Source organism: Oncorhynchus mykiss, chromosome 19, assembly GCF_013265735.2.
Source record: "Oncorhynchus mykiss isolate Arlee chromosome 19, USDA_OmykA_1.1, whole genome shotgun sequence".
NCBI classification, from domain to species: Eukaryota; Metazoa; Chordata; class Actinopteri; order Salmoniformes; family Salmonidae; genus Oncorhynchus; species Oncorhynchus mykiss.
In genome coordinates, this window is record NC_048583.1 from 45,611,666 (window position 1) to 45,638,827 (window position 27,162).

The 27,162-nt window shown below is 40.6% G+C and overlaps 2 protein-coding genes across 5 annotated transcripts in view; one reads left to right on the forward strand and one right to left on the reverse strand.

Moving 5' to 3' along the window:
* The window catches only part of LOC110497982 (coiled-coil domain-containing protein 9B), a 51,800-nt gene extending 49,919 nt beyond the window's left edge, over positions 1 to 1,881 (reverse strand). For 2 of the 3 annotated variants that reach the window (XM_021574482.2, XM_021574484.2), the window contains exon 1: positions 1,544 to 1,881. In XM_021574482.2, the coding sequence (XP_021430157.2) occupies positions 1,544 to 1,555 (12 nt within the window). In that variant the 5' untranslated portion in view covers positions 1,556 to 1,881. Of the gene's footprint in view, positions 1 to 878; positions 1,202 to 1,543 lie in introns of those variants that run through there. The other variant, XM_021574483.2, reaches the window with a different exon arrangement.
* Positions 1,882 to 21,968: 20,087 nt separating this feature from the next.
* si:dkey-248g15.3 (glycine-rich cell wall structural protein 1.8) lies at positions 21,969 to 23,498 on the forward strand. 2 transcript variants are annotated; one of them, XM_021574486.1, is made up of 5 exons: positions 21,969 to 22,194; positions 22,349 to 22,393; positions 22,643 to 22,653; positions 22,740 to 22,766; positions 23,179 to 23,498. In XM_021574486.1, the coding sequence occupies exons 2-5, from the start codon at positions 22,381 to 22,383 to the stop codon at positions 23,380 to 23,382; spliced, it is 255 nt and encodes an 84-aa protein (XP_021430161.1). In that variant the 5' UTR covers positions 21,969 to 22,194; positions 22,349 to 22,380; the 3' UTR covers positions 23,383 to 23,498. The 2 variants fall into 2 exon arrangements, with proteins under 2 accessions (XP_021430161.1, XP_021430160.1); XM_021574485.2 differs by lacking the exons at positions 21,969 to 22,194; positions 22,349 to 22,393 and having other exon boundaries at positions 22,457 to 22,653.
* The last annotated feature ends 3,664 nt before the right edge of the window (positions 23,499 to 27,162 follow it).

Below are 27,162 nucleotides of genomic sequence, written 5' to 3' on the forward strand. Positions count from 1 at the left end.
TCCTTGTAATGGGTTTATCATGAAGAGTATGAAAGGTCAAAATATACAGCAAATAACGCTAATGGTGACAGTCTAAACAAACAACAAAACCAACAAGTGGCCATAACAAAGCTAGACCCAGGCCTCCTCAAATCTAGTTATACAATGACTTGACATCAGAGAGGCAGTGTGACAACAATCTTAACCAGGGAGGAAACCATAACAAACATATCCCTTTCAACCCCATGTTGTACAATTCCCCCATATAAAGGGACTACGGTGAGGTCTGCAGCACAGACCTAGCAAACAGCTCGACTGCCACAGACAGAGAGCCAGGAGGTGGCACTCACTGCAAAACTGCCTGCCTGCCAGTCACCCACCGCCACCAAAGTGACGACAAAAGATGATCCTGGCTGCTCCATGTGAAATTCCACTTTGCAGAACAATGACTCCCAGCGTAGCCTACACCACACAGCACTCTGACTCTGCACGGGATCCTTCCAAGCCGTTCCAATGCCACTGCATTGGCCACAAAGAGTGGCTGCCACACTCCTGGCGCAGATGGTAGGAGATTTTGGAAGAGAGGTGTTGGTCAAATATCTTGTTTTAAAATTGACTGAGGAAAGGAATATATTATTTGAAGCTCCATGTTAAGACCAACATTCACATTCCTCAAAAACCTTAACATGCAGTCGGAAAATGGCACATTCATCAGCCATGCTATTTTTTTTAAATGGACAGACTGAAAATCTTTAAGTATGTTTCCAGTGCAGTGTAGCCAATGGCAATGATTCCCAGACAGCCCAAACTGAACATTAGCAAATAGCTTTAACAGGACGAGATAGCATCAAATTAAATCTAAAGCCTGTGAAAACAGTGAGATAGAAGTTGGGACTCACAGAGAGGCAGGGCGGGAAGTGCCGAGCTGCTTTAGAGTTTCTGGTTGTCAGGGTATCCAAACAAAACAGGCCATGATGACACCAGGAATAGGACAGAGAGGGAAAGGAACACCACCAGCACTCATGCAGGCAAATGGCGGCTCACAAGAACAGCCAGCTACAGTATCACAGCGAGGGAGAGACACCACACATGGAAAATGCTGTGAGGGGGATGTGGATGTACCCGTCTGGGTTTGGGGTACCTCCTTTCTCTCTCCGAGCCCCTGTCACTGTGATCGCCTGTGAAGGAGGCAGGTCCTTAGCACACGGTAGCTGGCTGAGCCCCACACACGTAAACACCCACATAGGCTGTGAGACTGCCAGTTTATGGCACCCATGCCCAGGCAGGGGGGCCTGCAGAACCGAGGTCGGCAGAGCCTCTCTCTCTCTAGTCCCTTCCCACCCAGCATCCCCTGCACCTACTGGTAGGCCAGGAAGGAGAATAGAGACAGGATGTCTGACTGAAGCACTGCAGTTAGTTACAGCTATAACCTCCATCTGGAGACAGGAGGAAGGGGGGAGCAGAGAAACTAGCCTGTAGCAGGAGACAACGAGAGAGGCAGGGAGAGAAAGAGCTAGAGAGAGTGCAAGAGAAAGATTGCGAGAGAGAGCGAGAAGGCACTCACAGGTCTCTCCATGTCAGCGCTGAAACCTGGGCTGGGTCCAAGCGCGAGGCAACAGCCGAGGTGGCGGAGAGGGCTGCTTGGAGTCCACGATCATGCCTTGATTACAATGAGCCAAGTTGGGCTGACAGCCAAGATGTCTAACAAATGCACAGAGCGCCCCTGTTAACGGATTTACAGCCCCCGTCTGCTGGCTTGCTCTCCCACTCTCTCACTCTCTGTCCCTCCCACACACATGCTCTTGCTCTCTCCCTCTCTCTGGAGCACTTGCTCTCAGTTAAAATTACCTCTCACACCCCTTTCCCTGCCTGTCCCTGCCTGTCCCCTCCTCCTTCTGTCCTCTGCTCAGAACACACTGGTTAAATACTGTTCCCCTACCAATACACTCACTCCTACCCACCTCTCTGAATTTAAAGGGAAACGGGAGATTATTTTTAGTAAGCAAATCTTTGGTCTTTCTAAGAGTGATACAGTCCCTCAATACTAATAACAGCAGTCCAGTAAGTACCATTCAGCGTTCTATTTGCAGCCTGTCATAATGTTATTCCAAACATGTACCAGCCCATAATGAGATGGATGTATTTGGTCGTTAGAACAATCCCCCTACCATCTCTTTAACAGCTGTTTTGCCTGTGAGCGTGAGTGCCCAGGCAGGGTATCAGTTGGGGTGGGGGGTTGACTGCAGGATTTCCCACGACTCCTCCTGAAGGGCATGCTCCAGGCAGACAAATGCCAGACTGCTCAAGGAAGCGGCAGGGAAATCAAAACACTACGACTTGCACTCAGTTGCTCAGTTTTCCCAGAGTGCTTCAGACAGACAGCTTCTTTGATAGAGTATTACGTTACCATCCCAGAACACTATTCTGGGTTAAATAACACTTAGGCCCACATAGCAAACATTGTTAGAGGATTACACATATCAAATGCTCTCAACAGTGGTATTTTACAAATACTTTAAGATTATTATTTTAGAAAAACAGCAAAATGTAATTTCCTGCAGTGGTTGCCAAACTTTTTATAGTCCCTTCAAACATTCAACCTCCAGCTGTGTACCCCCTCTAGCACCAGGGTCAGTGCACTTTCAAATGTTGTTTTTTTGCCATCATTATAAGCCTGCCACACACACACTATACGATACATTTATTAAACATAAGAATGAGTGTGAGTTTTTGTCGCAACCCTGCTCGTGGGAAGTGACAAAGAGCTCTTATAGGACCAGGGCACAAATAATAATAATCAATAATTTTGCTCTTTATTTAGCCATCTTACATATAAAAACATATTTGTTCATTGAAAATTGTGAATAACTCACCACAGGTTAATGAGAAGGGTGTGCTTGAAGGGATGCACATACCTGTAACTCTGCAGTGTTGGGTTATATTGGAGAGAGTCTCAGTCTTAAATCATTTTCCACACACAGTCTGTGCCTATATTTAGTTTTCATGCTAGCGAGGGACGAGAATCCACTCTCACATAGGTACCTGGTTGCAAAGGGCATCAGTGTCCTAACAGCTCGGTTTGCCAAGGCAGGATACTCTGATCACAGCCCTAGCCAGAAATCTGTCAGTGGCTTCTGATTAAATTCAATTATCACAGAACTGCTATTGCAATTTCAATGAGACTCTCTTGTTCAGATACCGGTAAGTGGACTGGAGGCAGGACATGAAAGGGTCTAACGAATCCAGTTGTTTGTGTCGTCCGTTTCGGGAAAGTACCTGCATAATTGCGCACCCAGCTCACTCAGTATCACTCCCTATGTCTCCCTGTCATGGCGTTTGTGCCATCAGTACAGAGACCAACACATCTTGACCACCAAAGTCCATTTGTCCTGGTTTCCAGTGGTTTGCAGAAGAAGATGTCTTCCTTAATTGACCCCCCATAAACGTAACGGACAGCTGTGCCAGGCCCGCCACGTCTGTTGGACTCATCCAGCTGTAACACATATAATTCACTGGCTTGTATGCAAAGAAGTAATTGTTTCAAAACATCTCCTGTCATGTCTCTGATGCGTCGTGAAACAGTGTTTGATGAAGGTATTGTCTGTATAGTTTTTTTTGCCTTTTCCCCCAGCATTGTCCCAGCCATATTCACGGCAGCAGGAAGAATGAAGTCTTCCACAATAGTATTGGGCTTGCCTGTCCTAGCCACTCGGTAGTTCACCATATACATGTAAGACGCTTCTAGCCCCTTCGTATTAATGGTATCTGTTGCTTTTATACATGTCTTACTACATGAAAGTAGTCTTAATTCACGCTCAATAGACTTATTTTTCAAATTTCCATGTTTCATTTCAAAATGTCCGCGCAAGAGAGTTAAATAAAGGTAACATTTTTAAAATACTCAGGCGAGAAAAAAAACATCACCAAAAAATCACCCTGTTGGAAAATCTAAATGGACTGTTTGAAAATGTGAAACACATTTTTTGGGGGCGTACCCCCGACGGCATTGCAATTTTGCACGCCCAATTTTTCAGTTTTTGATTTGTTAAAAAAGTTTGAAATATCCAATAAATGTCGTTCCACTTCATGATTGTGTCCCACTTGTTGTTGATTCTTCACAAAAAAATACAGTTTTATATCTTTATGTTTGAAGCCTGAAATGTGGCAAAAGGTCGCAAAGTTCAAGGGGGCCGAATACTTTCGCAAGGCACTGTAACTAGTGGAAACCTTTCAAATGTCAGGACAGGTGAGAACAAGTTGGCTAGTCTTGTTATATAAACTATGACCTCTTAAAACATAGTTCACATGTTTAAAAAGACCTTGGGAATGTCGCCGGCCTTGTCACAGGCTGCATAGGCTCACTGAGTTCCAGCAGGTGAAGTGAAGATGAAAAAACACTCACGCCCTGGTTCACAGCACGGTCACTACAGGGCTAGGCCCTCTTCCACATAGCCAATCTCATCGTGCAGGTATTCCATACCCACTTGCCCAACTGTTGAAAGTTGGCTTGCTAAAAAGATGGTTGCATACTTACAATAATAACTGCATTAAACAGCACATTAAAAGATTTGCAGTGACACTCAATTATAAATTGTTATGCATAACCTGCATGCATGATGAATTGAACTAGCTAAATATACAATATAACTGTCCTCGACGGATTGCAATTTAGCAAGTCAAATTATTTTAATGACAAGAGAGCAAAATATTGCTAGCAATCTATACCTGAGATGTTGCAAGCCACGATGGATGATTTGTCACATTCGTCAGGGTAAAACACTTTGGTAACTGTATCTGCTATAGGATAGATGGTGACTGCAGTGTGTTTTATTGAAAGCTTATCTCAACTCTTTGACATATATGGCTATCAAAACTTTAACATATCATCATGGCGAAGTGTGCACCCTTCATTCAAATAAAAATTGTTCAGCATCTGTGCAAATTGCAGATGTAATTTGAGTGGAAATATGGCAAGTGAGGATGCATTTTACCCTCTAGGTGGAGTACTTGCTTTATCCTTCTGGTTGGTAGTGTAAACACCCCACTTGCCATACTGCAGGTATTCACAGGCTTGCATCAATCAGCCTTCGTTTGCATGTTTTCATGCATAAGTCTATATTGTCATATCATTGTTGATGAAGGAAAGACCATTTTATATATTATATATCATATTTATTGCCTATGATAAACCTTTAGAGATTCAACTGAAAGACACAACTAGGTTATGGGGTTAGAGAGCCCCAATGAGACCATTGTCACCGGTCTCATATGGGGCCATGGGTTAGCGGAGGTAGGTCTGATAAAGTGCTAGATAAACCAGCTCTCTGTCACATACTAAAATATTCACTAAACTAATAGTAGATTTCACATAAATGGAAAGAGCCACTGATGTTTCAGCAATTTGCATGAATTGTTAACTGTCAATCATGTTGTCAAAGACTAAAGAGATTGTTGGTTTTAGTGTTCTCTCTTGAGTTAAGGGAGTTGTCGATCATCTTTAGCTACAATTAGCTTATGCTCTTCCTTTTAAATGTACAGTATTAAGATGGGTGGGCCAAGTCAAGCTGTCCTCAGATGACTTCTTTCATCGTATCTTCTTTTTGAAATGTGCTCCTGGATCTTTAGGTTTGACATAGTTATGATGTCCTAATTTTGTTTTTGTTTTCAACTACCTCATTTTCAGCAGTCAGTATCATCATCATGACAACATTTAGGGTGGTACTCTCAGTCATTCAATTATCACTCATTGTCTCATCTCTCCGCCCTACTTTACCTGGCCAACAACAAACACCCATCCACCTGTAATCAAATTAGGTCTGGGTGTGGTTATTTTATACTCTACCGATGTATCAAAACGCTCTATCTTATAAATACAAACTGAACATATATCTTATGTCCAGTCTGTCAACATTCTGCACCAGGTAAGGCTTTCACTTTAATGTGAGAATGGCGGTGTTCTTATGCAATTCTTGTTTATATGCAGAAAATTACTTTGATATTTACAAGGACAAGAAGATACCAGATTTTGATTTGATATACAGATTATTTTCAGTATATACTAATAATTTAAGGCATAACTAGACTATAGGGTTAGATAGCCCCAATGAGACCATTGTCACTTGTGTTACATAGGGCCATGGATTAGTGGGTCAGTCTGGTGAAGTGCTAAACAAGTCAGCTCTCTGTCACATACAAAAATATTTTATAGAATAGACCCAATAAGACAAGGATTTATCAGTAAAACTGTGTGTCTCATTTGTTTGCATCAATGATTGGTGTAGCCAAGCTGAAGTAAGGAGGACTTGGAGTTGGGTATCAGCCAGGCAATGTTTTCTTGAGATGAGAAGGGAATAATTACTTCCCATAGAAGCAGTGGCATGATGTGACAGGGAGATACATTTTCTGTACATTTCTATGTGGTGAGGTGGATACCCAGCTAGCACATAACGTTCTGAGAACCATATGTTTCTTAGAGCTTGGCAAGAGCATGGTTGTCCTATGGTTATTTTGGATACAACCTTCCCACAACTTTCTGAGAATGGTGCAGGATAGTTGCATTTTATTTGGAACATTCTCAGCACATCTAAGGAACTTGACAAAAAGTAATGTTATTGCATTACTTTAACCAGTGGTGGAAAAAGTACTCAATTGTCATGCTTGAGTAAAAGTAAAGATACCTTAATAGAAAATGACTCAAATAAAAGTGAAAGTCACCCAGTAAAATACTACTTGAGTAAAAGTCTAAAAGTATTTGGTTTTAAATATACTTAAGTATCAAAAGTAAATGGAATTGTTAAAATGTACTTAAGTATCAACTGTAAAAGTATAAATAATTTCAAATTCCTTATATTAAGCAAAACAGACAGCACAATTTATTTTATTTTATTTTATTTTTGGCGGTTAACCAGGGGCACACTCCAACACTCAGACATAATTTACAAACTAAGCATTTGTTTTTAGTGAGTCTGCCAGATCAGAGGCAGTAGGGATGACCAGGAATGTTCTCTTGATAAGTGTGTGAATTGGACCATTTTCCTGTCAAAACACTTTTGGGTGTCAGGGAAATGTTTGGAGTAAAAAGTACTTTATTTTCTTTAGGAATGTGGTGAAGTAAAAGTAAAAGTTGCTCAAAATAGAAATAGTAAGGTAAAGCGCAGATACCCCATAAAACTACTTAAGTAGTACTTTAAAGTAGTTTTACTTAAGTACATTACACTACTGACTTTAACAGAACGTTTCCTAAAAGTTCAAACATGGTTACATTTCATTTCAATTTTGGTAATGTTCTAGGAACGTTCTCCAAATGGTTTGACATTGGAAGCGTTCTCAAATAGTTCAAAGAACGTTAAGAAACAACGTTCTTCTGTGGCATTTCTGCACTTTAGCATAACATTTCCGACAAGTTTCCTCATGGTTCTCAAATTGTTTTCCGGGAGCTTTGAGAAAACGTTCCATACAAACCTCAAGCAAACTTAAATAACATTATAAGAATGTTATTTAAAAATATATGCATTCACTTCTCAGCATCAACAAAAATCGATCCTCGATGTTGTTAAGTGTGTTCAGGTGTGTTGGCCGCACCCACTAATTGGCCACACCTGATCTTAAGGAGTACTTGTTTCCTTTGGAATGGGATCTATTGAATAGACTAATATGAACAGCTTTGTATTCGTAAAAAACATGGCATGCTACAGTTGCTCCATCCTGGTGTTGCAGGGACTAATTCCATGGATAGAGAACAGAAGATTATAAGTTTGAATCTCACTGAGGCCATGTCCCAATAAAAAATACATGTTTTTCCTTGAATAATGCCTATGGAAATTAATCTCCATGTGTCCCATCTGTGCTTGGAGTAAAAAACAAGTTAACCCCAAATAAGCTAGCAGTGTTATTAAAAACCTGATTAAAACATTCAGTGAAAGTTGTAAGGAAGTATTCAAAACCTCCAAATAACCTAGCATTTAACACGTTCTGACCTTAGTTCCTTTGTTTTGTCTTTTGTTTTAGTATGGTCAGGGCGTGAGTTGGGTGTGTTGTCTATGTTAGTTTGTCTATGATTTTCTATTTCTGTGTTTGGCCTGGTATGGTTCTCAATCAGAGGCAGCTGTCAATCGATGTCCCTGATTGAGAACCATATTTAGGTAGCCTGTTTGCCATTGTGTTTTGTGGGTGGTTGTTTTCAGTCTTTGTGTGTCTACACCAGACAGAACTGTTCCGGTTGTTTCTTTGTTGTTTTGTTATTCAGTGTTCAATTTACTTTATTAAAAAGATTAACACGTACCACGCTGCGCATTGGTCCTTACCTTCTTCCACCAACGACGGCCATTACAGCATTTCTGTTTTGAGACCATTAATAAAACCTCTCTCTAAAACCTCAAAGAAGCAGAGTAAAATGTTCACAGAACCTCCCTGCAATCAAAAAATAAACATTCCCAGGACAGGCTAAATTCTCACTTCTGTCCTCAGAACGTAAAAAAAAAACATTTAGCTTTACTGGTCAGGAAATGTACAACGAATGTAAAACAAAAAACATACCTTCCCACAACTTCCAAGGAACCAAATATGCTAGCTGGGCAGAGTTATGGCTGAGACTCCCTGGCCTTAGGCAATTTGCAACCTGAGAGCAAATGTCAAACCTCATTCAAACAGAAATACATTTCAAACTCTCTTTTGAAAAGAGAAATCTCTTTGGAGGTGAAAACTTAGCCGCGAGACTCAGCAAACAAAGAAACGTCCCTTTTTCAGGACCCTGTCTTTCAAAAATCCAAATAACTTCACAGATCTTCATTGTAAAGGGTTTCAACACTATTTCCCATGCTTGTTCAATGACCCATAAACAATTAATGAACATACACCTGTGGATCGGTCGTTAAGACACGAACAGCTTTCAGACGGTAGGCAATTAAGGTCACAGTTATGAAAACTTAGGACACTAAAGAGGCCTTTCTACTGACTCTGAAAAACACCAAAAGAAACATGCCCAGGGTCACTGCTCATCTGCATGAACGTGCCTTAGGCATGCTGCAAGGATGCATGAGGACTGCAGATGTGGCCAGGGAAATAAATTGCAATGTCCGTACTGTGAGACGCCTAAGACAGCGCTACAGGGAGGCAGGATGGACAGCTGATCGTCCTCGCAGTGGCAGACCACGTGTAACAACACCTCCACAGGATCGGTACATCCAAACATCACACCTGCGGGGATAGGTACAGGATGGCAATAACAACTGCCCGATTTACACCAGGAACGCACAATCCCTCCTTTAGTGCTCAGACTGTCCACAATAAGCTGAGAGAGGCTGGACTGAGGGCTTGTAGGCCTGTTGTAAGGCAGGTCCTCACCAGACATCACCGGCAACATCGTCGCCTATGGGCTCAAACCCACCGTCGCTGGGCCAGACAGGACTGGCAAAAAGTGCTCTTCACTGACAAGTCGCGTGACTACCTGGCATGATGACTCCTTGCTGTCCCCAGTCCACCTGGCCGTGCTGCTGCTCCAGTTTCAACTGTTCTGCCTGCGGCTATGGAATCCTGACCTGTTCACCGGACATGCTACCTGTCCCAGACCTATTATTTGACCATGCTGGTCATTTATGAACATTTGAACATCTCGGCCATGTTCTGTTATAATCTCCACCCGGCACATCCAGAAGATTTCTTCCTATGTTTTGGCCTTTATATGGTGTTTTTCCTAGCCAACGTGCTTCAACACCTGCATTGCTTTCTGTTTGGGGTTTTAGGCTGGGTTTAGGCTGGGTTTCTGTACAGCACTTTGAGATATCAGCTGATGTATGAAGGGCTATATAAATACATTTGATTTGATTTGATTGTGTCTCACCCGGGGTGATGGTCGGATTCATGTTTATCATCGAAGGAATGAGCGCTATACCAAGGCCTGTACTCTGGAGTGGGATTGATTTGGAGGTGGAGGATCCGTCATGGTCTGGGGCGGTGTGTCACAGAATCATCGGACTGAGCTTGTTGTCATTGCAGGCAATCTCAACACTGTGCGTTACAGGGAAGACATCCTCCTCCCTCATGTGGTACCCTTCCTGCAGGCTCATCCTGACATGACCCTCCAGCATGACAATGCCACCAGCCATACTGCTCATTCTGTGCGTGAATTCCTGCAAGACAGGAATGTCAGTGTTCTGCCATGGCCAGCGAACAGCCCGGATCTCAATCCCATTCAGCATGTCTGGGACCTGTGGATCGGAGGGTGAGGGCTAGGGGAATTCCCCCCAGAAATGTCTGGGAACTTGCAGGTACCTTGGTGGAAGAGTGGGGCAACATCTCACAGCAAGAACTGGCAAATCTGGTGCAGTCCATGAGGAGGAGATGCAATGCAGTACTTAATGCAGCTGGTGGTCACACCAGATACTGACTGTTATTTTTGATTTTGATCCCCCCTTTGTTCAGGGACACATTCTTTCATTTCTGTTAGCCACATATCTGTGGAATTTGTTCAGTTTATGTCTCAGTTGTTGAATATTGTTATGTTCATGCAAATATTTACACATGTTGATGAGTTTATATATATATATATGTATAATATATATATAATATATATATACGTATATATATATATAGTCGTGGCAAAAAGTTTTGAGAATGGCACAAATATTAATTTTCACAAGCTTTTTTCCGGATGCCCCAAACAATCGGAAAGGGGATTCATCAGAGAAAATGACTTTACCCCAGTCCTCAGCAGTCCAATCCCTGTACCTTTTTCAGAATATCAGTCTGTCCCTGATGTTTTTCCTGGAGAGAATTGGCTTCTTTGCTGCCCTTCTTGACACCAGGCCATCCTCCATCCTCTCAGTTTGTGATGGCAATTTGCATATACTCCAGAATGTTATGAAGAGTGATCAGATGAATTGCAATTAATTGCAATGTCCCTCTTTGCGATGCAAATGATTTGAATCCCAAAGAAACATTTCCATTGAATTTCAGCCCTGCTTAGGTAGTGGAAATGTGGTCATAATTCGTCCTCAAGGGACAATCCTACAGATTCCCATCTTTCAATGAGAAACTCCTTTTAATTAGATCAGATAGATGTGTTTGCTAAATAATGACATTAACATATTTCCATAAGATTACCGTGACTGCCCTAGCAAGTCTCAAACCCAGGCCACCAGCATCAGTTACAAACACCCTAACCACTGTCCCAATAAAGGATATCTCTAAGACATGCCTATTGGTTTTCATTATTGGACTCCAATTATGGTTGAAAACCAGGAAGTGAACGTGAGCAAAACCGAACCTCACTTATCACACTTTTTAAAATGACTAATTGTGTATAAAATGGGAAATTACAACATTGTAAAATATTGACCTCTAAAACATAATTTAAGAATGATTAAATTACTAATATGTTGTTTTACAAAATTAGGAACTCTTGAAAATAATATCTACCAGATGGCTGAGTTTCCCTTTAAAGGAATCAAATCAAATTGTATTTGTCAGTTCACACAACCGGTGTAGACATTACAGTGAAATCCTTACTTACAAGCCCTTAACCAACAATGCAATTTTAAGAAAAACGTGTATGTAAAAAATAGATAAGTTAACAAAATAATAAATACAAGTAACAAGTAATTAAAGAGCAGCAGTAAAATAACTGTAGTGAGGCTATATACAGGGGGTACCGGTATAGAGTCAATCACCGTTTAGTCAAGGCTATTAAGTCAAAGCTAGTAATAATGGAGAAATATTGTAATGGCATTTTTTTTGTCTGTGCAAATCCTCAAATATTTTCAAATCCATAACATTATTCACTGTCTGCCTATGTCACTAACGTCGTCAGGGAAATGACCGGACCAAGGTGCAGCGTGGCGAGCGTACATTTCTTTTTATTTAGAATGTCGCCAACAAAAACAAGAAACAACCAAACGAACGTGAAGCTTACTAGGGCTATACAGGCCACTAACAAAGTCAACTACCCACAACTAAGGTGGAAAACCCGGCTACCTAAGTATGATTCCCAATCAGAGACAACGATAGACAGCTGTCCCTGATTGAGAACCATACCCGGCCAAAACATAGAAATAGAAAACATAAAAATAAAGAAACTAGAATGCCCACCCTAGTCACACCCTGGCCTAACCAAAATAGAGAATAAAAGCCTCTCTATGGCCAGGGCGTGACAGCCTATTATCTTCAATATGTTTCACAATATAATTCTACATATGCCATGTTATTGGTATTCTAAGCATATAAACTGTAAAAACATGAATTTACATGCATTCTAATATTCATATTTTGACAGAAAAATGTATAATATGCTATTAAAATTTGACATCAGTCCTCATTTAACTAGGCTTGTCTTACATTAAAAGTAAATTAAGCAGAAATAATGTAAATTAATGTATACTGTTTTAGATGATGGAAATTCCAATCCAAAATTAGTTTACTCTAATTATGTAACTCCACCAGCTGGTTGAGATGTTTGCAATGCATTTATTATTTTCAAAATTCTTCAAGCTTTGTGAAGTTGGTTGTTGATCATTGCTAGACATTTTCAAGTCTTGACATATATTTTCAAGCAGATTCAAGTCAAAACTGTAACTAGGTCACTCAGGAACATTCACTGTCTTCTTGGTCATATCATGGATCATTTAGCTATTTGATTTTGAACTTTAGGATCCCTGTAGGAATAAAGAAATATATAAAAAAAAATATTTGATAAAATATTGAATTTGGCCTTTACTACAATAGCTCATAGAAATTAATTGAATAACACATTCATAAATGGCAAAACATAAGGAATAAGGTTTTGAAGTGTCTGTCCTATATCTTAGAGATATAAGAAAGCTCAATAAATATATATATTTTTGGGGACACGTACTGTACTTCACCCCTTTTTTTGTTGGCACAAAACTACTTCCATACTTCATCATTTTTAAAACCAGTACCAGGTTACCTTCAGACGAGTCCAGTGATTCCCATATGGGACGTAGAGCAAAACGGAGGACACCATCTGTCCATGGAACATTACTAATGTTTTCTTGTGGTTTTTATGGAAAGTTTTCTTAATGTTTTCAGAACAGGACTGTTTAAATAGAACCATGAGGAAACCTGAAATACTAAAATTCCCACAGAATAACGTTTTCTTAATGTTCTCATAAAAATGAGAACATGACCTTAAATAGCACCATGATGAAACCTGTAGAAAACGTTATGCTGAATTTAGAAGATTTTCCTGAGTTACAGTTCACATAAGGAAATCAGTCAATTGAAATAAATGAATTAGGCCCTAATCTATGGATTTCACATGACTAGGCAGGACGCAGCCATGGGTTGGCCTGGGAGGGCATAGGCCCACCCACTTGAGAGCCAGGCCCACCGACTGAGGAGCCAGGCCCAGCTAATCAGAATTTGTTTTTCCCCACGAAAGGGCTTTATGACAGACAGAAATACTCAGTTTCATCAGTTGTCTGGGTAGCTGGTATCAGACGATCCCGCAGGTGAAGAAGCCAGATGTTGAGGTCCTGGGCTGGCGTGGTTACACATGGTCTGTGGTTGTGAGGCTGGTTGGACATACTGCTAAATTCTCTAAAACGACATTGAAGATGGCTTGTGGTAGAGAAAGGAACATTACTTTCTCTGGCAACAGCTCTGGTGGACATTCCTGCAGTCTGCATGCTAATTGCACGCTCGCTAAAAACTTGAGAAGTCTATATCATTGTATTGTGTGACAAAACTGCACACCTTAGAGTGGCCTTTCATTGTCCCCAGCACAAGGTGCACCTGTGTAATGATCATGCTGTTTAATCAGCATCTTGATATGCCACACCTGTGAGGTGGATTGATTATCTTGGCAAAGGAGAAATGCTCACTAACAGGGATGTAAACAAATTTGTGCACACGTTTTGAGAGAAATAAGCTTTTTGTGAGGATGTCAAATTCCTGTGATCTTTATTTCAGCAAATGGAACTTGGGACTAACATTTTACATGTTGCGTTTATATTTTTGTTCAGTATACAACCATGAGGAAACCTGTAGAAAACATTATGCTGAAGTACTGAAATTTCAAAGGAGGAACGTTGTTTCTTAATGTTCTCTGAACAATTTGATAACATTACTTTAAATAAAACCATTTGGAAACTTGTAGGAAACGTTATGCTGAAGTACTGAAATTCCAACCTAAGAAACATATGGCTCTCAGAACGTTATGTGCTAGCTGGGTATCCTGCTCCATTCCCAGAACATTGTGGGCAGATTGTATGCAAAATAACCTTAGGACAACCACTCTCTCATTAAGCTCTAATAAACATATGGTTCTCAGAACGTTATGTGCTAGCTGGGTCTCTAGGGCTTTGCAAACCTGTATTGTGCAATTTTGTTCCAGCTCTGTCATGTTGGTTGTTGATCACTGCTAGACAGACATTTTCAAGTCTTGACATATATTTTCAAGCAGATTCAAGTCCAAACTGTACCGAGGCCTCTAAGGAACATTCATTGTCTTCTTGGTCATACCATAGATCATTTAGCTATTTGATTTTGAGATTTTGGACCTCTGTAGGTATACAACAAAAATATTTAACAATTATTTGATCAAATATAGAATTTGTCCTTTACTACTATAACCCATAGACATGCATTGAATAACACATTCATAAATGGCAAAACAAACAGTAAAAAAAAATGTATCATAAAGAACAAGGTTTTGAAGTGTCTGTCCTATGACTATGATATAAAAAAGCTCAAGAACTATATATGTATTTTTTGGGACAGGTATTTAACCCCTTTTCTGGGCGGGCGGCACAATTTTACTTCCTTACTTCCATGATTTTTTAAAGACGATACCAGGTTACCTTCAGATACGTCCCGTGACACTCATGGGGGTCGTATAGCAAAATGGAGAACACCATTGTGGGAGTGTCCCCTTTCCATAGTGGGGTCATATTAGTTTGTAGCCCAAACGGTTCACACATCGATGGTACCAACTTCAGACAAGTCCCGTGGGGCTTGTGGGGGTCGTAGAGCAAAACGGAGAACACCATCGTGAGAGTCTCATCTTTCCATAGAACGTTACTAATATTTTTCTTGTGGTTTTTATGGTTTTTATTTCTTATTGTTCTGAGAACATTACTTTTCACAGAACCATGAGGAAACCTGCAGAAAACGTTATGCTGAAGTACTGAAATTCCCAGAGAAGAACATTTACAGTGGGGCAAAAAAGTATTTAGTCAGCCACCAATTGTGCAAGTTCTCCCACTTAAAAATATGAGAAGCCTGTAATTTTCATCATAAGTACACTTCAACTATGACAGACAAAATGAGAAAAAAAATCCAGAAAATCACATTGTAGGATTTTTAAGGAATTTATTTGCTAATTATGGTGGAAAATAAGTATTTGGTCACCTACAAACAAGCAAGATTTCTGGCTCTCACAGACCTGTAACTTCTTATTTAAGAGGCTCCTCTGTCCTCCACTCGTTACCTGTATTAATGGCACCTGTTTGAACTTGTTATCAGTATAAAAACACCTGTCCACAACCTCAAACAGTCACACTCCAAACTCCACTATGGCCAAGACCAAAGAGCTGTCAAAGGACACCAGAAACAAAATTGTAGACCTGCACCAGGCTGGGAAGACTGAATTTGCAATAGGTAAGCAGCATGGTTTGAAGAAATCAACTGTGGGAGCAATTATTAGGAAATGGAAGACATACAAGACCACTGATAATCTCCCTCGATCTGGGGCTCCACGCAAGATCTCACCCCGTGGGGTCAAAATGATCACAACAATGGTGAGCAAAAATCCTAGAACCACACGGGGGGACCTAGTGAATGACCTGCAGAGAGCTGGGACCAAAGTAACAAAGCCTACCATCAGTAACACACTACGCCGCAAGGGACTCAAATCCTGCAGTGCCAGACGTGTCCCCCTGCTTAAGCCAGTACATGTCCAGGCCCGTCTGAAGTTTGCTAGAGAGCATTTGGATGATCCAGAAGAAGATTGGGAGAATGAAACCAAAATATAACTTTTTGGTAAAAACTCAATTCGTCGTGTTTGGAGGACAAAGAATGCTGAGTTGCATCCAAAGAACACCATACCTACTGTGAAGCATGGGGGTGGAAACATCATGCTTTGGGGCTGTTTTTCTGCAAAGGGACCAGGACGACTGATCCGTGTAAAGGAAAGAATGAATCGTGAGATGTTGAGTGAAAACCTCCTTCCATCAGCAAGGGCATTGAAGATGAAATGTGGCTGGGTCTTTCAGCATGACAATGATCCCAAACACACCGCCCGGACAACGAAGGAGTGGCTTCGTAAGAAGCATTTCAAGGTCCTGAAGTGGCCTAGCCAGTCTCCAGATCTCAACCCCATAGAAAATCTTTGGAGGGAGTTGAAAGTCTGTGTTGCCCAGCAACAGCCCCAAAACATCACTGCTCTAGAGGAGATCTGCATGGAGGAATGGGCCAAAATACCAACAACAGTGTGTGAAAACCTTGTGAAGACTTACAGAAAACATTTGACCTCTGTCATTGCCAACAAAGGGTATATAACAAAGTATTGAGATAAACTTTTGTTATTGACCAAATACTTATTTTCCACCATAATTTGCAAATAAATTCATTAAAAATCCTACAATGTGATTTTCTGGATTTTTTTTCATTTTGTCTGTCATAGTTGAAGTGTACCTATGATGAAAATTACAGGCCCCTCTCATCTTTTTAAGTGGGAGAACTTGCACAATTGGTGGCTGACTAAATACTTTTTTACCCCACTGTATTTATTTTTCTCTTTGGGGGCCCATCCACCACCCCTACCTCTTCAGAGGACCAAAATAAACTTTGTTTTTACAGCTTTTTCTTTTTTTGTTGCATGTAAATTTGTTTTTTTTATTACATAACAACTATTAATGAATTTGATATCCATCCAGCCACATGTAGATATATAGTACTTATACATTATGCATTGTTTTCAATCATAACTATTATAGAACATTAGCATTTAAACCCACCCCTCAGCTACTCTCAGTCCATCCCACCTACAGTATCTCTGTAAACCGCCCTCTTAAGATTGTCATGTTCCATATATTTTTCAGCTGTGCTGTGATGTTTCACATTAATACTCTCTCAACACGTTCTAAGACACATGATTCTCAGAAGGTTATGTGCTAGCTGGGTAAAATCTTTACTCTTTGACAACATGATTCTCAGAAGGTTATGTGCTAGCTGGGTAAACTCTTTACTCTTTGACAACATGATTCTCAGAAGGTTATGTGCTAGCTGGGTAAACTCTTTACTCGTTGACAACATGATTGGCAGTTGTCAATTCATACCCTAGTTAAATTAAGGTTAAAAAATTAAAATATAAAAATACAGATTTTTTTTATGAGGAAGTTGTAGATCATGGATTCACAAAATTGCTGAAACATCAGCTGCTCTTTCCATTTCTATTAAATCAACCTACTCCAATGCAATTGGAGTTTTACACCTCAAAAGACATTTCATTTTTTTAAGTTTTAAAGCTATTTCTGTTGGAACGAGGTTTTATGTTCTCTCAGGTTGCAAATTGCCTAAGGCCAGGGCGTCTCACCCATAACTCTATCCACCTCACCACTGAGAAATGTAAATAATTTCTCTCTCTCCTTCACTGCTTCTTTGGCGAGTAATCACGCCCTTCTCGTCTCAAGAGAACATTTCCTGGCTGATACCAAACTCCAAGTCCTCCTTAAATTGATAGTATAGGCCTATACTCCAAATATTCTGTATATCAAATCAAAATCTGGTATTTATATGGCAGCAGCTACTCTTCCTGGGGTCCGACAAAATAAAGGCAGTTATACAATTTTAAAAACATTACAATACATTCATTACAGAATTCACAACACTCAGTGTGTGCCCTCAGGCCCCTACTCAACTACCACATAGATACAACACAAAATCCATGTGTTCATGGATGCATGTGTATACATGTGTATGCATGTGGCTGTGCCTATGTTTGTGTTACTTCACAGTCCCTGCTTTTTCAGAGGTGTATTTATATATATATACAGGTATATAAACACACCTCTGGAAAAACAGGGACTGTGAAGTAACACAAACATAGGCATAACCACATGCATACACACACATGATGACATGTACACATGGATTTTGTGTTGCAGATATGTGGTGGTGGAGTATGGGCCTGAGGGCACACACTATATATATATGATTCTACTGCTTGCACCATTTACCTGATGTGGAATAGAGTTCCATGTAGTCATGGCTCTATGTAGTACTGTTCATCTACCATAGTCTGTTCTGGCCTTGGGGACTTTGAAGAGACCTCTGGTGGCATGTCTTGTGGGGTATGCATGGGTGTCTGAGCTGTGTGCTAGTCATTTAAACAGACAGCTCGGTGCTTTCAACATGTCAATTTGCTCTCACAAATACAAGTAGTGATGAAGTCAATATCTCCTCTACTTTGAGCCAGGAGAGATTGATGTGCATATTATTAATGTTTGCTCTCTGTGTACATCGAAGGGCCAGTCGTGCTGCCCTGTTCTGAGCCAATTGCAATTTTCTTAAGTCAATTTTTGTGGCACCTGACCACACGACTGAACAGTAGTCCAGGTGCAACAAAACTAGGGCCTGTAGGACCTGCTTTGTTGATAGTGCTGTTAAGAAGGTAGAGAAGCAATTTATTATGGACAGACTTCTCCCCGTCTTAGCTACTGTTATAGCAATATGTTTTGAACATGACAGTTCCATGGTTACTCCAAGCAGTTTAGTCACCTCACCTTGCTCAATTTCCACATTATTTATTTCAAGATTTAGTGTTCAGTGAAGGATTTGTCCCAAATACAATGCTTTTAGTTTTAGAAATATTTAGGACTAACTTATTCCTTGCCACCCATTCTGAAACGAACTGCAGCTCTTTGTTAGGTATTGCAGTCATTTCAGTTGCTGTAGTAGCTGATGTGTATAATGTTGAGTCATCCGCATACATAGACACACTGGTTTTACTCAAAGCCTGTAGCATGTTGTTAATAAAGATTGAAAAAAGTAAGAAGCTTATCAGGGCAATTCTATTGAGTGTCATCTGTTACGAGCAAGTTATTAATTTCATGGACCTTGTTTCTTAAGCAACATATGTTAATGTGGGCTATTTTGAGCACTTTTCTGGGATGCTTGCTTGTTTTCATTGCTTTACTGGGAAGCTTAGCAGAAGTATATATTCTAGTATATATGTTATTTATGTTAGTTGGACTTCCTACTGGGGCACACCGCCTCAGTGCTAACAGCATAAACCTGGTTCATAGACACATGATTGCTGCATACAATAGCTGTAGGATCAGCAGAGGCATTCAAGGCAATTAGAGGGACATCAAATTGGTTACTTACATTGTGTCTAACAATGCCCCTGGTATAATGTACATTTGCTAAAGCATTATGATGACTCAGTGACACAATGGTAGGGATTAACTGAGAGGGGCTTGGGTCATTGGTACCTTCTTATCCTTGTGAATATTAAAGTTAGTTTCTGCATATACAGTGCATATCATAAATATTCACCCCCCTTGAACTTTTCACATTTTGTTGAGTCAAAGTGAGATTTAAATGGATACAATTGAAAAATGTTGTCACTGATCCACACAAAATAGCTCATGTCAAAGTGAAAATATATATATATATATATATTTTAAACAAATGAATACAAAATAATCTACTAAAATGTCTTGGTTACTAGCTTTGTTGTGGCTAGCCTAAATAAGTTCAAGATTGAAATAGTGCTTAAGGAATCATATAAGTTGCATGGACTCACCCTTGTTTTTTAATGACCACCCCATATCTGTACCCCACACAATTATCTGCAAGGTCCCTCAGTTGAGTAATGTATTTCAAGCACAGATTCAACCATAAAGACCAAGGGGCTTTTCCAATGCTTTGCAAAGAAGAGCACCTATTGGTAGATGGGTAAAAAAAATAGGCAGACACTACCATGCTCAAAGGGATATTCAAAGTTATTAATTAGACTTTAGATTGTGTATCAATATACCCAGTCACTGCAAAGATACAGTCGTCCTTCCTAACTGATTGGCCAGCAGAGGAAGGAAACCACTCGGGATTTGAGGCAAAAGGTGATTTTAAAACAGTAACAGAGTTTAACGGCTGTGATTGGAGAAAACTGAGGACGGATCAAAAACATTTGTTACTCCACAATACTAACCTAAATGAAAAGGAAGCCTGTACAGAATAAAAAAATATACCAAAAACATGCATCCTGATTGCAACAAGGCACTAAACATGTAATGCTGCAGAAATGTGCCAAAGGAATTCACTTTTTGTCCTGAATAGAAAGTGTTTTGTTCGGGGCAAATCCAACGCAACACATCACTGAGTACTACTCTCCATATTTTTAAGCATGGTCGTGGCTGCCTCATGTTATGGGTATACTTGGCATCGGCAAAGACTATGGAGTTTTCAGGATACAAAAAAAAAACAGAATGGAGTTAACCACAGACAAAATCCTAGAGGAAAACCTGGAGCAGTCTGCTTTCAACCAGACACTGTGAGACAAATTAACCTTTCAGCAGGACAATAACCAAAAACACAAGGCCAAATATACACTGCGGTTGCTTACCAAGAAGGCAGTGAATGTTCCTGAGTGGCCTAGTTACTGTTTTGACTTCAAATTGCTTGAAAATACACATGACCAAAAGTATATGGACACCTGTTCGTCGAACATCTTATTCCAAAATCATGGGCATTAATATGGAGTCGGTCCCACCTTTGCTCCTATAACAGCCCCCACTCTTCTGGGAAGGCTTTCCACAAGATGCTGGAACATTGCTGCGGGAACTTGCTTCCATTCAGCCAGAAGAGCATTACTGAAGTCGGGCATGATGTTGGGCGGTTAGGCCTGGCTCGTAGCCAGCGTTCCTATTCATCCCAAAGGTGTTCGGTGGGGTTGAGGTCAGGGCTCTGTGCAGGCCAGTCAAGTTCTTGCACATCAATCTCAACAAACCATTTCTGTATGGACCTCGCTTTGTGCATAGGGGCATTGTCATGTTGCCACAAAGTTGGAAGCACAGAATCGTCTTTGTACGCTTAAAATTAAGATTTCCCTTCACTGGAACTAAGGAGCCTGAACCATGAAAAACAGCCCTAGACCATTATTCCTCCTCCACCAAACTTTACAGTTGGTACTATGCATGGGGCAGGTAGCGTTCTCCTGGCATCCGCCAAACCCAGATTCGTCCGTCAGACTGCCAGAGAACACATTTCCACTGCTCCAGAGTCCAATGGTGGCGAGTTTCACACCACTACAGCCAACGCTTGGCATTGCGCACTGTGATTTTAGGCTTGTGTGTGGCTGCTCGGCCATAGAAAACAAATGTCATGAAGCTCCTAACAAACAGTTCTTATATCCAAAGGCAGTAGTGAGTGTTGCAATCAAGGACAGACGATTTTTACAGGCTACACGCTTCAGCACTCTGAGGTCCCGTTCTGTAAACTTGTGTGGCCTACCCCTTTGTGGCTGAGCGGTTGTTGCTCCAAGACTTTTCCACTTCACAATAACAGCACTTAAAGTTGACCTGGGCAGCTCTATCAGGGCAGATATTTGACGAACTGACTAGTTGGAAAGGTGACGGTTCCATGTTGAAAGTCACTGAGCTCTTCAGTACAGGCCATTCTACTGTCAATGTCTATGGAGATTGCATTGCTGTGTGCTCGATTTTATACACCTGTCAGCAACGGGTGTGGCTGAAATAGCAGAATCCACTCATTTGAAGGCGTGTCCACATACTTTTAGCCATGTAGTGTATCAAGAAAATGTTTTTTTTTGTCAAGTTTCTTAAATGTGCTAAGAATTACATAAAAACAAACAGCTATCCTGCACCATTCCCAGAAGATTGTGGGATGGTTGTATGGAAAATAATAATAGGAAAACCACACTCTCACCAAGCTCTATGAAACAAAGCTGGGTAGATTGCTGCTTTCATCATCAATCTTCAGGTTTGACATAATTATGATGTCCCTGTTTTGTCTTTGTTTTTAACCACCTTGTTTTTAACTGTCAGTATCATTACCATGCCAATATTTTGGGTCACCTATCATCTCATTTCTCCGCCCTGCTTTTTCTGTCCGACTACAAACACCTTTCCACCTGTAATTAAAAGGACTGGGTGTGGTTTTTACATACTCGACACTCTCTTATAAATACAGACTGAAAATACAGTTTATGTACAGTCCTTCAACCTCCAGTACCAGGTGAGGCTTGCTTTAATGTGTAAATGTAGGGGTTCTTGTGCAATTCTTGTTTATATGACAAAAGTAACTTTGATATTTACAAGGATAAGAAAATACCGGATTTTAATTTGATATACTGATTATTTTGTAAATATACTATTCATTTGTCCAACAGTGTGATTTCAGTGCCAGTTCTTGTCTGAGAAAATGAGTGATCCAGGTAAGTGTTGAAGTTGTTCACTTCATTTACTGTATTATGTGCACTGAGGTTTTAAATGACTATGTAGTTATGTAGTTTCACAACTCAACCCTGAAGTTGAGTATATATTGCATTGACATTGCATTTACGATTTCAAGGAGTAGACTAGTATGGCCATACATGCTTTCTCGATGCTTAATGGGAAACAATGACAATGCATTCCTCTATTATTTGAATAACTTCAAAATATTCCTTACTTTTTATCCACAGCAAAGAAACCGGTAAGTTAGTTAACTTACTTTTCAAATACAGAAAATACCTTCAGACATGTGTGCTATGTGTTTGACATAATGTGTTGTTGTTCCAGGCGGAGTCCACACCTGGGACTGATGATGTAAGATATCTGCATTATTTGTCTATCTCTGCTTCTTTACTTCAGTCAACTCAGTCTTAAAAAACATTTCAAATCAAGCTAAGTAAAGAACAAAACTATTTTCTAGCTTGCTATATCTTAGATCCCAGTGTTGTCCTGGTGGATGTCAACAGAATACTGTCTGTTTCACAGGGCTCCGGAGGAGAGGGCAAGGGAGAGTTAGGAGGCTTACAAAATAATAGTTCATACACATTAACGTAATAACATTAATATTGTTTCGGAACCCCCCCAAAAAATGGAATTTAGATTTTCACATGTCAGGGTAATGGGTGTAATCGTTGAGACAATTGAAGGGAAAACATTTCCATTCATAAAGGAAAGGTTTTCCGATACCAATAGGTGAGTCTAGTAATGTTATTTTTGTAATTTCCAGGGGAAGAAGGGAAAAGGTGGAAAAGGGGGACACGGCCATGGGCATGGAAAAGCCGGCGAGCATGGAGGAGATCATGGAGGCGACCATAAAGGAAAAGGAGGCGAGCATAAAGGAAAAGGAGGCGAGCATGGAGGAGATCATGGAGGCGACCATAAAGGAAAAGGAGGTGACCACGGAGGAAAAGCAGGTCGTGGAGGACATTAAAGATTTAATCATGTACCATTTGCATCTGTTTCATCACGGTAGCTATTACGAAAAAAACATGTTGAGCGATTTATTAAAGTTGACAAACCTCTAATAAAACCTACTTATAAAACAGAGTCATATGTTTGTATAACTTCTTAATGCATAATAATCATGCAATACAATGAACATTTTACAAAATAGAAACACAAAAATGATTGCAAAATGTGTCATTTTTTGCCATCTAAACAAGTCACTGTCAAGAGGCGTCGAGATACTATCATACTTCACCATTCCTGTGTAGCCCATACCAGACCAACACATCAAACATTCAGTGAAGGACAGCTCAACGCCATTTTTATCATTTTACTCACATACAGAACATTAACCAACGGGGTAGTAATAAACCCGGAACAATGACCATGTATGTCCCTGAGTCTTGGAAATATAATCCTTTCTTGTGGATATTTGTCTCCCCTTGCACCACTCTGTTTAACCGTTGTTATCAATAATTTCCATGTGGACAACAATCAGGAAGAAAATCCCAATGTTTTATTAACCATCCAACATTTTTTAAGCGGTAAAGTAGGCCTACTTGACGGATAAAAACATGTCACAATAGGCCTGATGGAAAGAAAATGTCGGTAAACTTTCCAAATGTCGTCAAAACAAAATAGGACATGGTGTGATCTTTAGGTTTAGGTAAAATTACGGTGGAAACGCTTTTATGCGCAAATATTGATATAATAACCATCATATCAAGTAAAGTCACGACATGACATGTTGCGTGGTCCTCCCACTACGACTCAAGAAAACAGACATTTTATTAGGCAACCACAAATTAAATATATGAACTTCACAGGGTGGTGAAAGGTGATGAGCTTGATGCTCCTTTCCAATAAATATCGAGGGTATTATTCTGGTGACATGATGATCGATTCTTGGCTGCCGTTTAACAAATTAAAATGATCTCGCTCTTTTGTTCATAATAATTTCAAATACGTAGTATATATATCTGCAAACTGTTGGCTAGACAGCACGTGCCAATACCAGAGTGAGCACATTCGCTATATAACGCACAAAAAAATCTGAGTTGAAAATGCGATGGAAACAATTTACTTGTCAATTTATTTGACTGCAAAATATATATTTTTGTGCACTACGTCATCACGCAGCAAATACATTTGATGGAAAACGTAAATGTTTATGTTTATGTTTAATGTTTAAACGGCTTTAAAAAATATTCGCATAAAAATCTGTCGCCAATTGGATAGAAAAATAACTAGTTTTCAACAAAGCCCGCAAAATAGGCTACTATTCCAGCCTGAATCGATAAATGATGGTCGGCTAATGCCGCGTTCAAAGCGACTGGGAACTCAGAAATCTCACTTCCAACCTTAGTGTCATGACGTCGGTGAGCTTCAAGTCGGAAAGTCAGATCTCTAGAAAAAGGCCAGAGTTCCCGAGTTGGATTACCGTTCAAACCGATTTTTCCCAGTCAGCGCTTGTTTTTGTTGTTGTGGAGTTCCCAGTTAAAAGCACTGAAGTCGAGGATTTCCGAGTTCCCATTTGTCTTGAAACCACCATAAGGCAAGGCAATAATAATTGCGTGCTCCGTCTTCGACTTTGTCATCGATTGACAAATTGCTATAACGTATGTGGTTAGCCGATACTTAAAATACCTATCCACGCGTTGTAAGATTTGTCAGGCATAAGCAACGTCTAAGCGTAGGAACGCAGCCACAGTAAAAGGGCCAATTTCCTCCAATGTTTGTACACAGATAACATGTATACATTTTAGTTCAGTTGAACAAAACATGACAAAAGTGTCTTGCACATCTATGAAAAAGTACAGTATAATAACCTAAATCACATTTTAAGTGTCTCATTGCTATGGAAACAAGTATTCCACAATCTGGGATGTAACGGATGTGAAACGCTAGTTTAGTTAGCGGTGGTCGCGCTAAATAGCGTTTCAATCGGTGACGTCACTTGCTCTGAGACCTTGAAGTAGTAGTTGCTCTGCAAGGGCCGCGGCATTTGTGGAGCGATGGGTAACGACGCTTCGTGGGTGACTGTTGTTGATGTGTGCAGTCGGTCCCTGGTTCGTGCCCGGGTATGGGCGAGGGGATGGTCTAAAGTTATAGTGTTACATTCACACAAGCAATATGACAGAAAAAAAGCTGATCAAATATTATCCATCCATGATGTCATAATATTTATAAAACATTCACAAATATCAAAGCTTATCACTAAGCTAAGGATCCTGGACAAAACACCTTCCTCTGCAACTGGATCCTGGACTTCCTGACAGGCTGCCCCCAGGTGGTAAGGGTAGGTAACAACACATCTGTCACGCTGATCCTCAACACAGGGGCCACTCCTGTACTCCCTGTTCACTCATGACTGCATTGCCAGGCACGACTCCAACACCATCAGTAAGTTTGCAGATGACAACAGTTGTCATTGACGGTGATCAGGCCTACGAGACAGCCTATAGGGAGGTGGTCAGAGAGGTCAGAGACCTGGCCGTGTAGTGCCAGGACAACAACCTCTTCCTCAACGTGATTAAGACAAAGGAGATGATTGTGGACTACAGGAAAAGGAGGACCGATCACGCCCCCATTCTCATCGACGGGGCTGTAATGGAGCAGGGTGAGAGCTTCAACTTCCTTGGTGTCCACATCACCAACAAACTAACTGAAAAGATTAGGCATGGGTCCTCATATCCTCAAAGGGCTTTACAACTGCACCATCAAGAGCATCCTGACAGGTTTCGTCACTGCCTGGTATGGCAACTGCTCGCCTCCGACCACATAGCACTACAAAGGGTAGTGCGTATGGCCCAGTACATCACTGGGGCCAAGCTTCCTGCCATCCAGGGCAGAGGAAGGCCCTAAAAATTGTCAAAGACTCCAGCCACCTTAGTCATAGACTGTTCTCTCTGCTAACACACAACAAGTGGTACTGGAGCACCAATTCTAGGTCCAAGAGGCTTCTAAACAGCTTCTACCCCCAAGCCATAAGACTCCTGAACTTCTAATCTAATGGCTACCCAGACTATTTGCAAAGGTCATGGTACTTCTGAATGAGTGTTGTTGGATCTTGGAATTTGCACCTGAATATTCAGCACTCTTTTTCTTGGTTCACTGTGGTAACTTAGTTCACTTGCAAATTGCATTTAAGTCTATGTGTTTGACAATAACCTTTATTACGATATCCTGCACTAAAGATCCCCTGGGGGATGCAAGTTTCTGCACCTCCACTTCCTCTGAGAAAGGATTCACCCCACCATTCCTGGGACCACTATAGGTCTCTATGGGATATTGGGTTACCAGCATCTCATCCACCTGCTTCAGTCAATGTTCAGGAGATTTTTTCGGTTCCATTTTATCAGTTATAGGGGCAGGGTTTTCATAAGACTTGGTTTCTTTACTTGTTTCTATGGTATCTCCGACCTCACTGTTCTCTAACTTCATGGCTCTCAGTCACATCCACATTCACTGTTCATGTCTCAGAGCAATGCACCTTGACTTCCCTGACAACATAACATAATCTACACACAATACACCATAATGACAAAGCAAAAATGGAAAGACCACATTTAAATAAGTATTCAGACTCTTTACTCAGTACTTTGTTGAAGCACCTTTGGCAGCGATTAAAGTCTTGAGTCTTCTTGGGTATGACGCAAGCTTGGCACACCTTTCCGATAGGTGACCTAAACTGTAACATGCTTAACACCCCGGCCATCCTACAATCTATGCTCGATGCCCTCAATCTCACACAAATGATCAATGA

Coding starts and splice junctions, on each gene's coding strand:
- si:dkey-248g15.3 (XM_021574485.2), top strand. CDS start 22,553: ATGCTTTCTCGATGCTTAATGGGAAACAATGACAATGCATTCCTCTAT. Junction 22,654..22,739: donor TATCCACAGCAAAGAAACCG/GTAAGTTAGTTA, acceptor TTGTTGTTCCAG/GCGGAGTCCACACCTGGGAC. Junction 22,767..23,178: donor CCACACCTGGGACTGATGAT/GTAAGATATCTG, acceptor TGTAATTTCCAG/GGGAAGAAGGGAAAAGGTGG.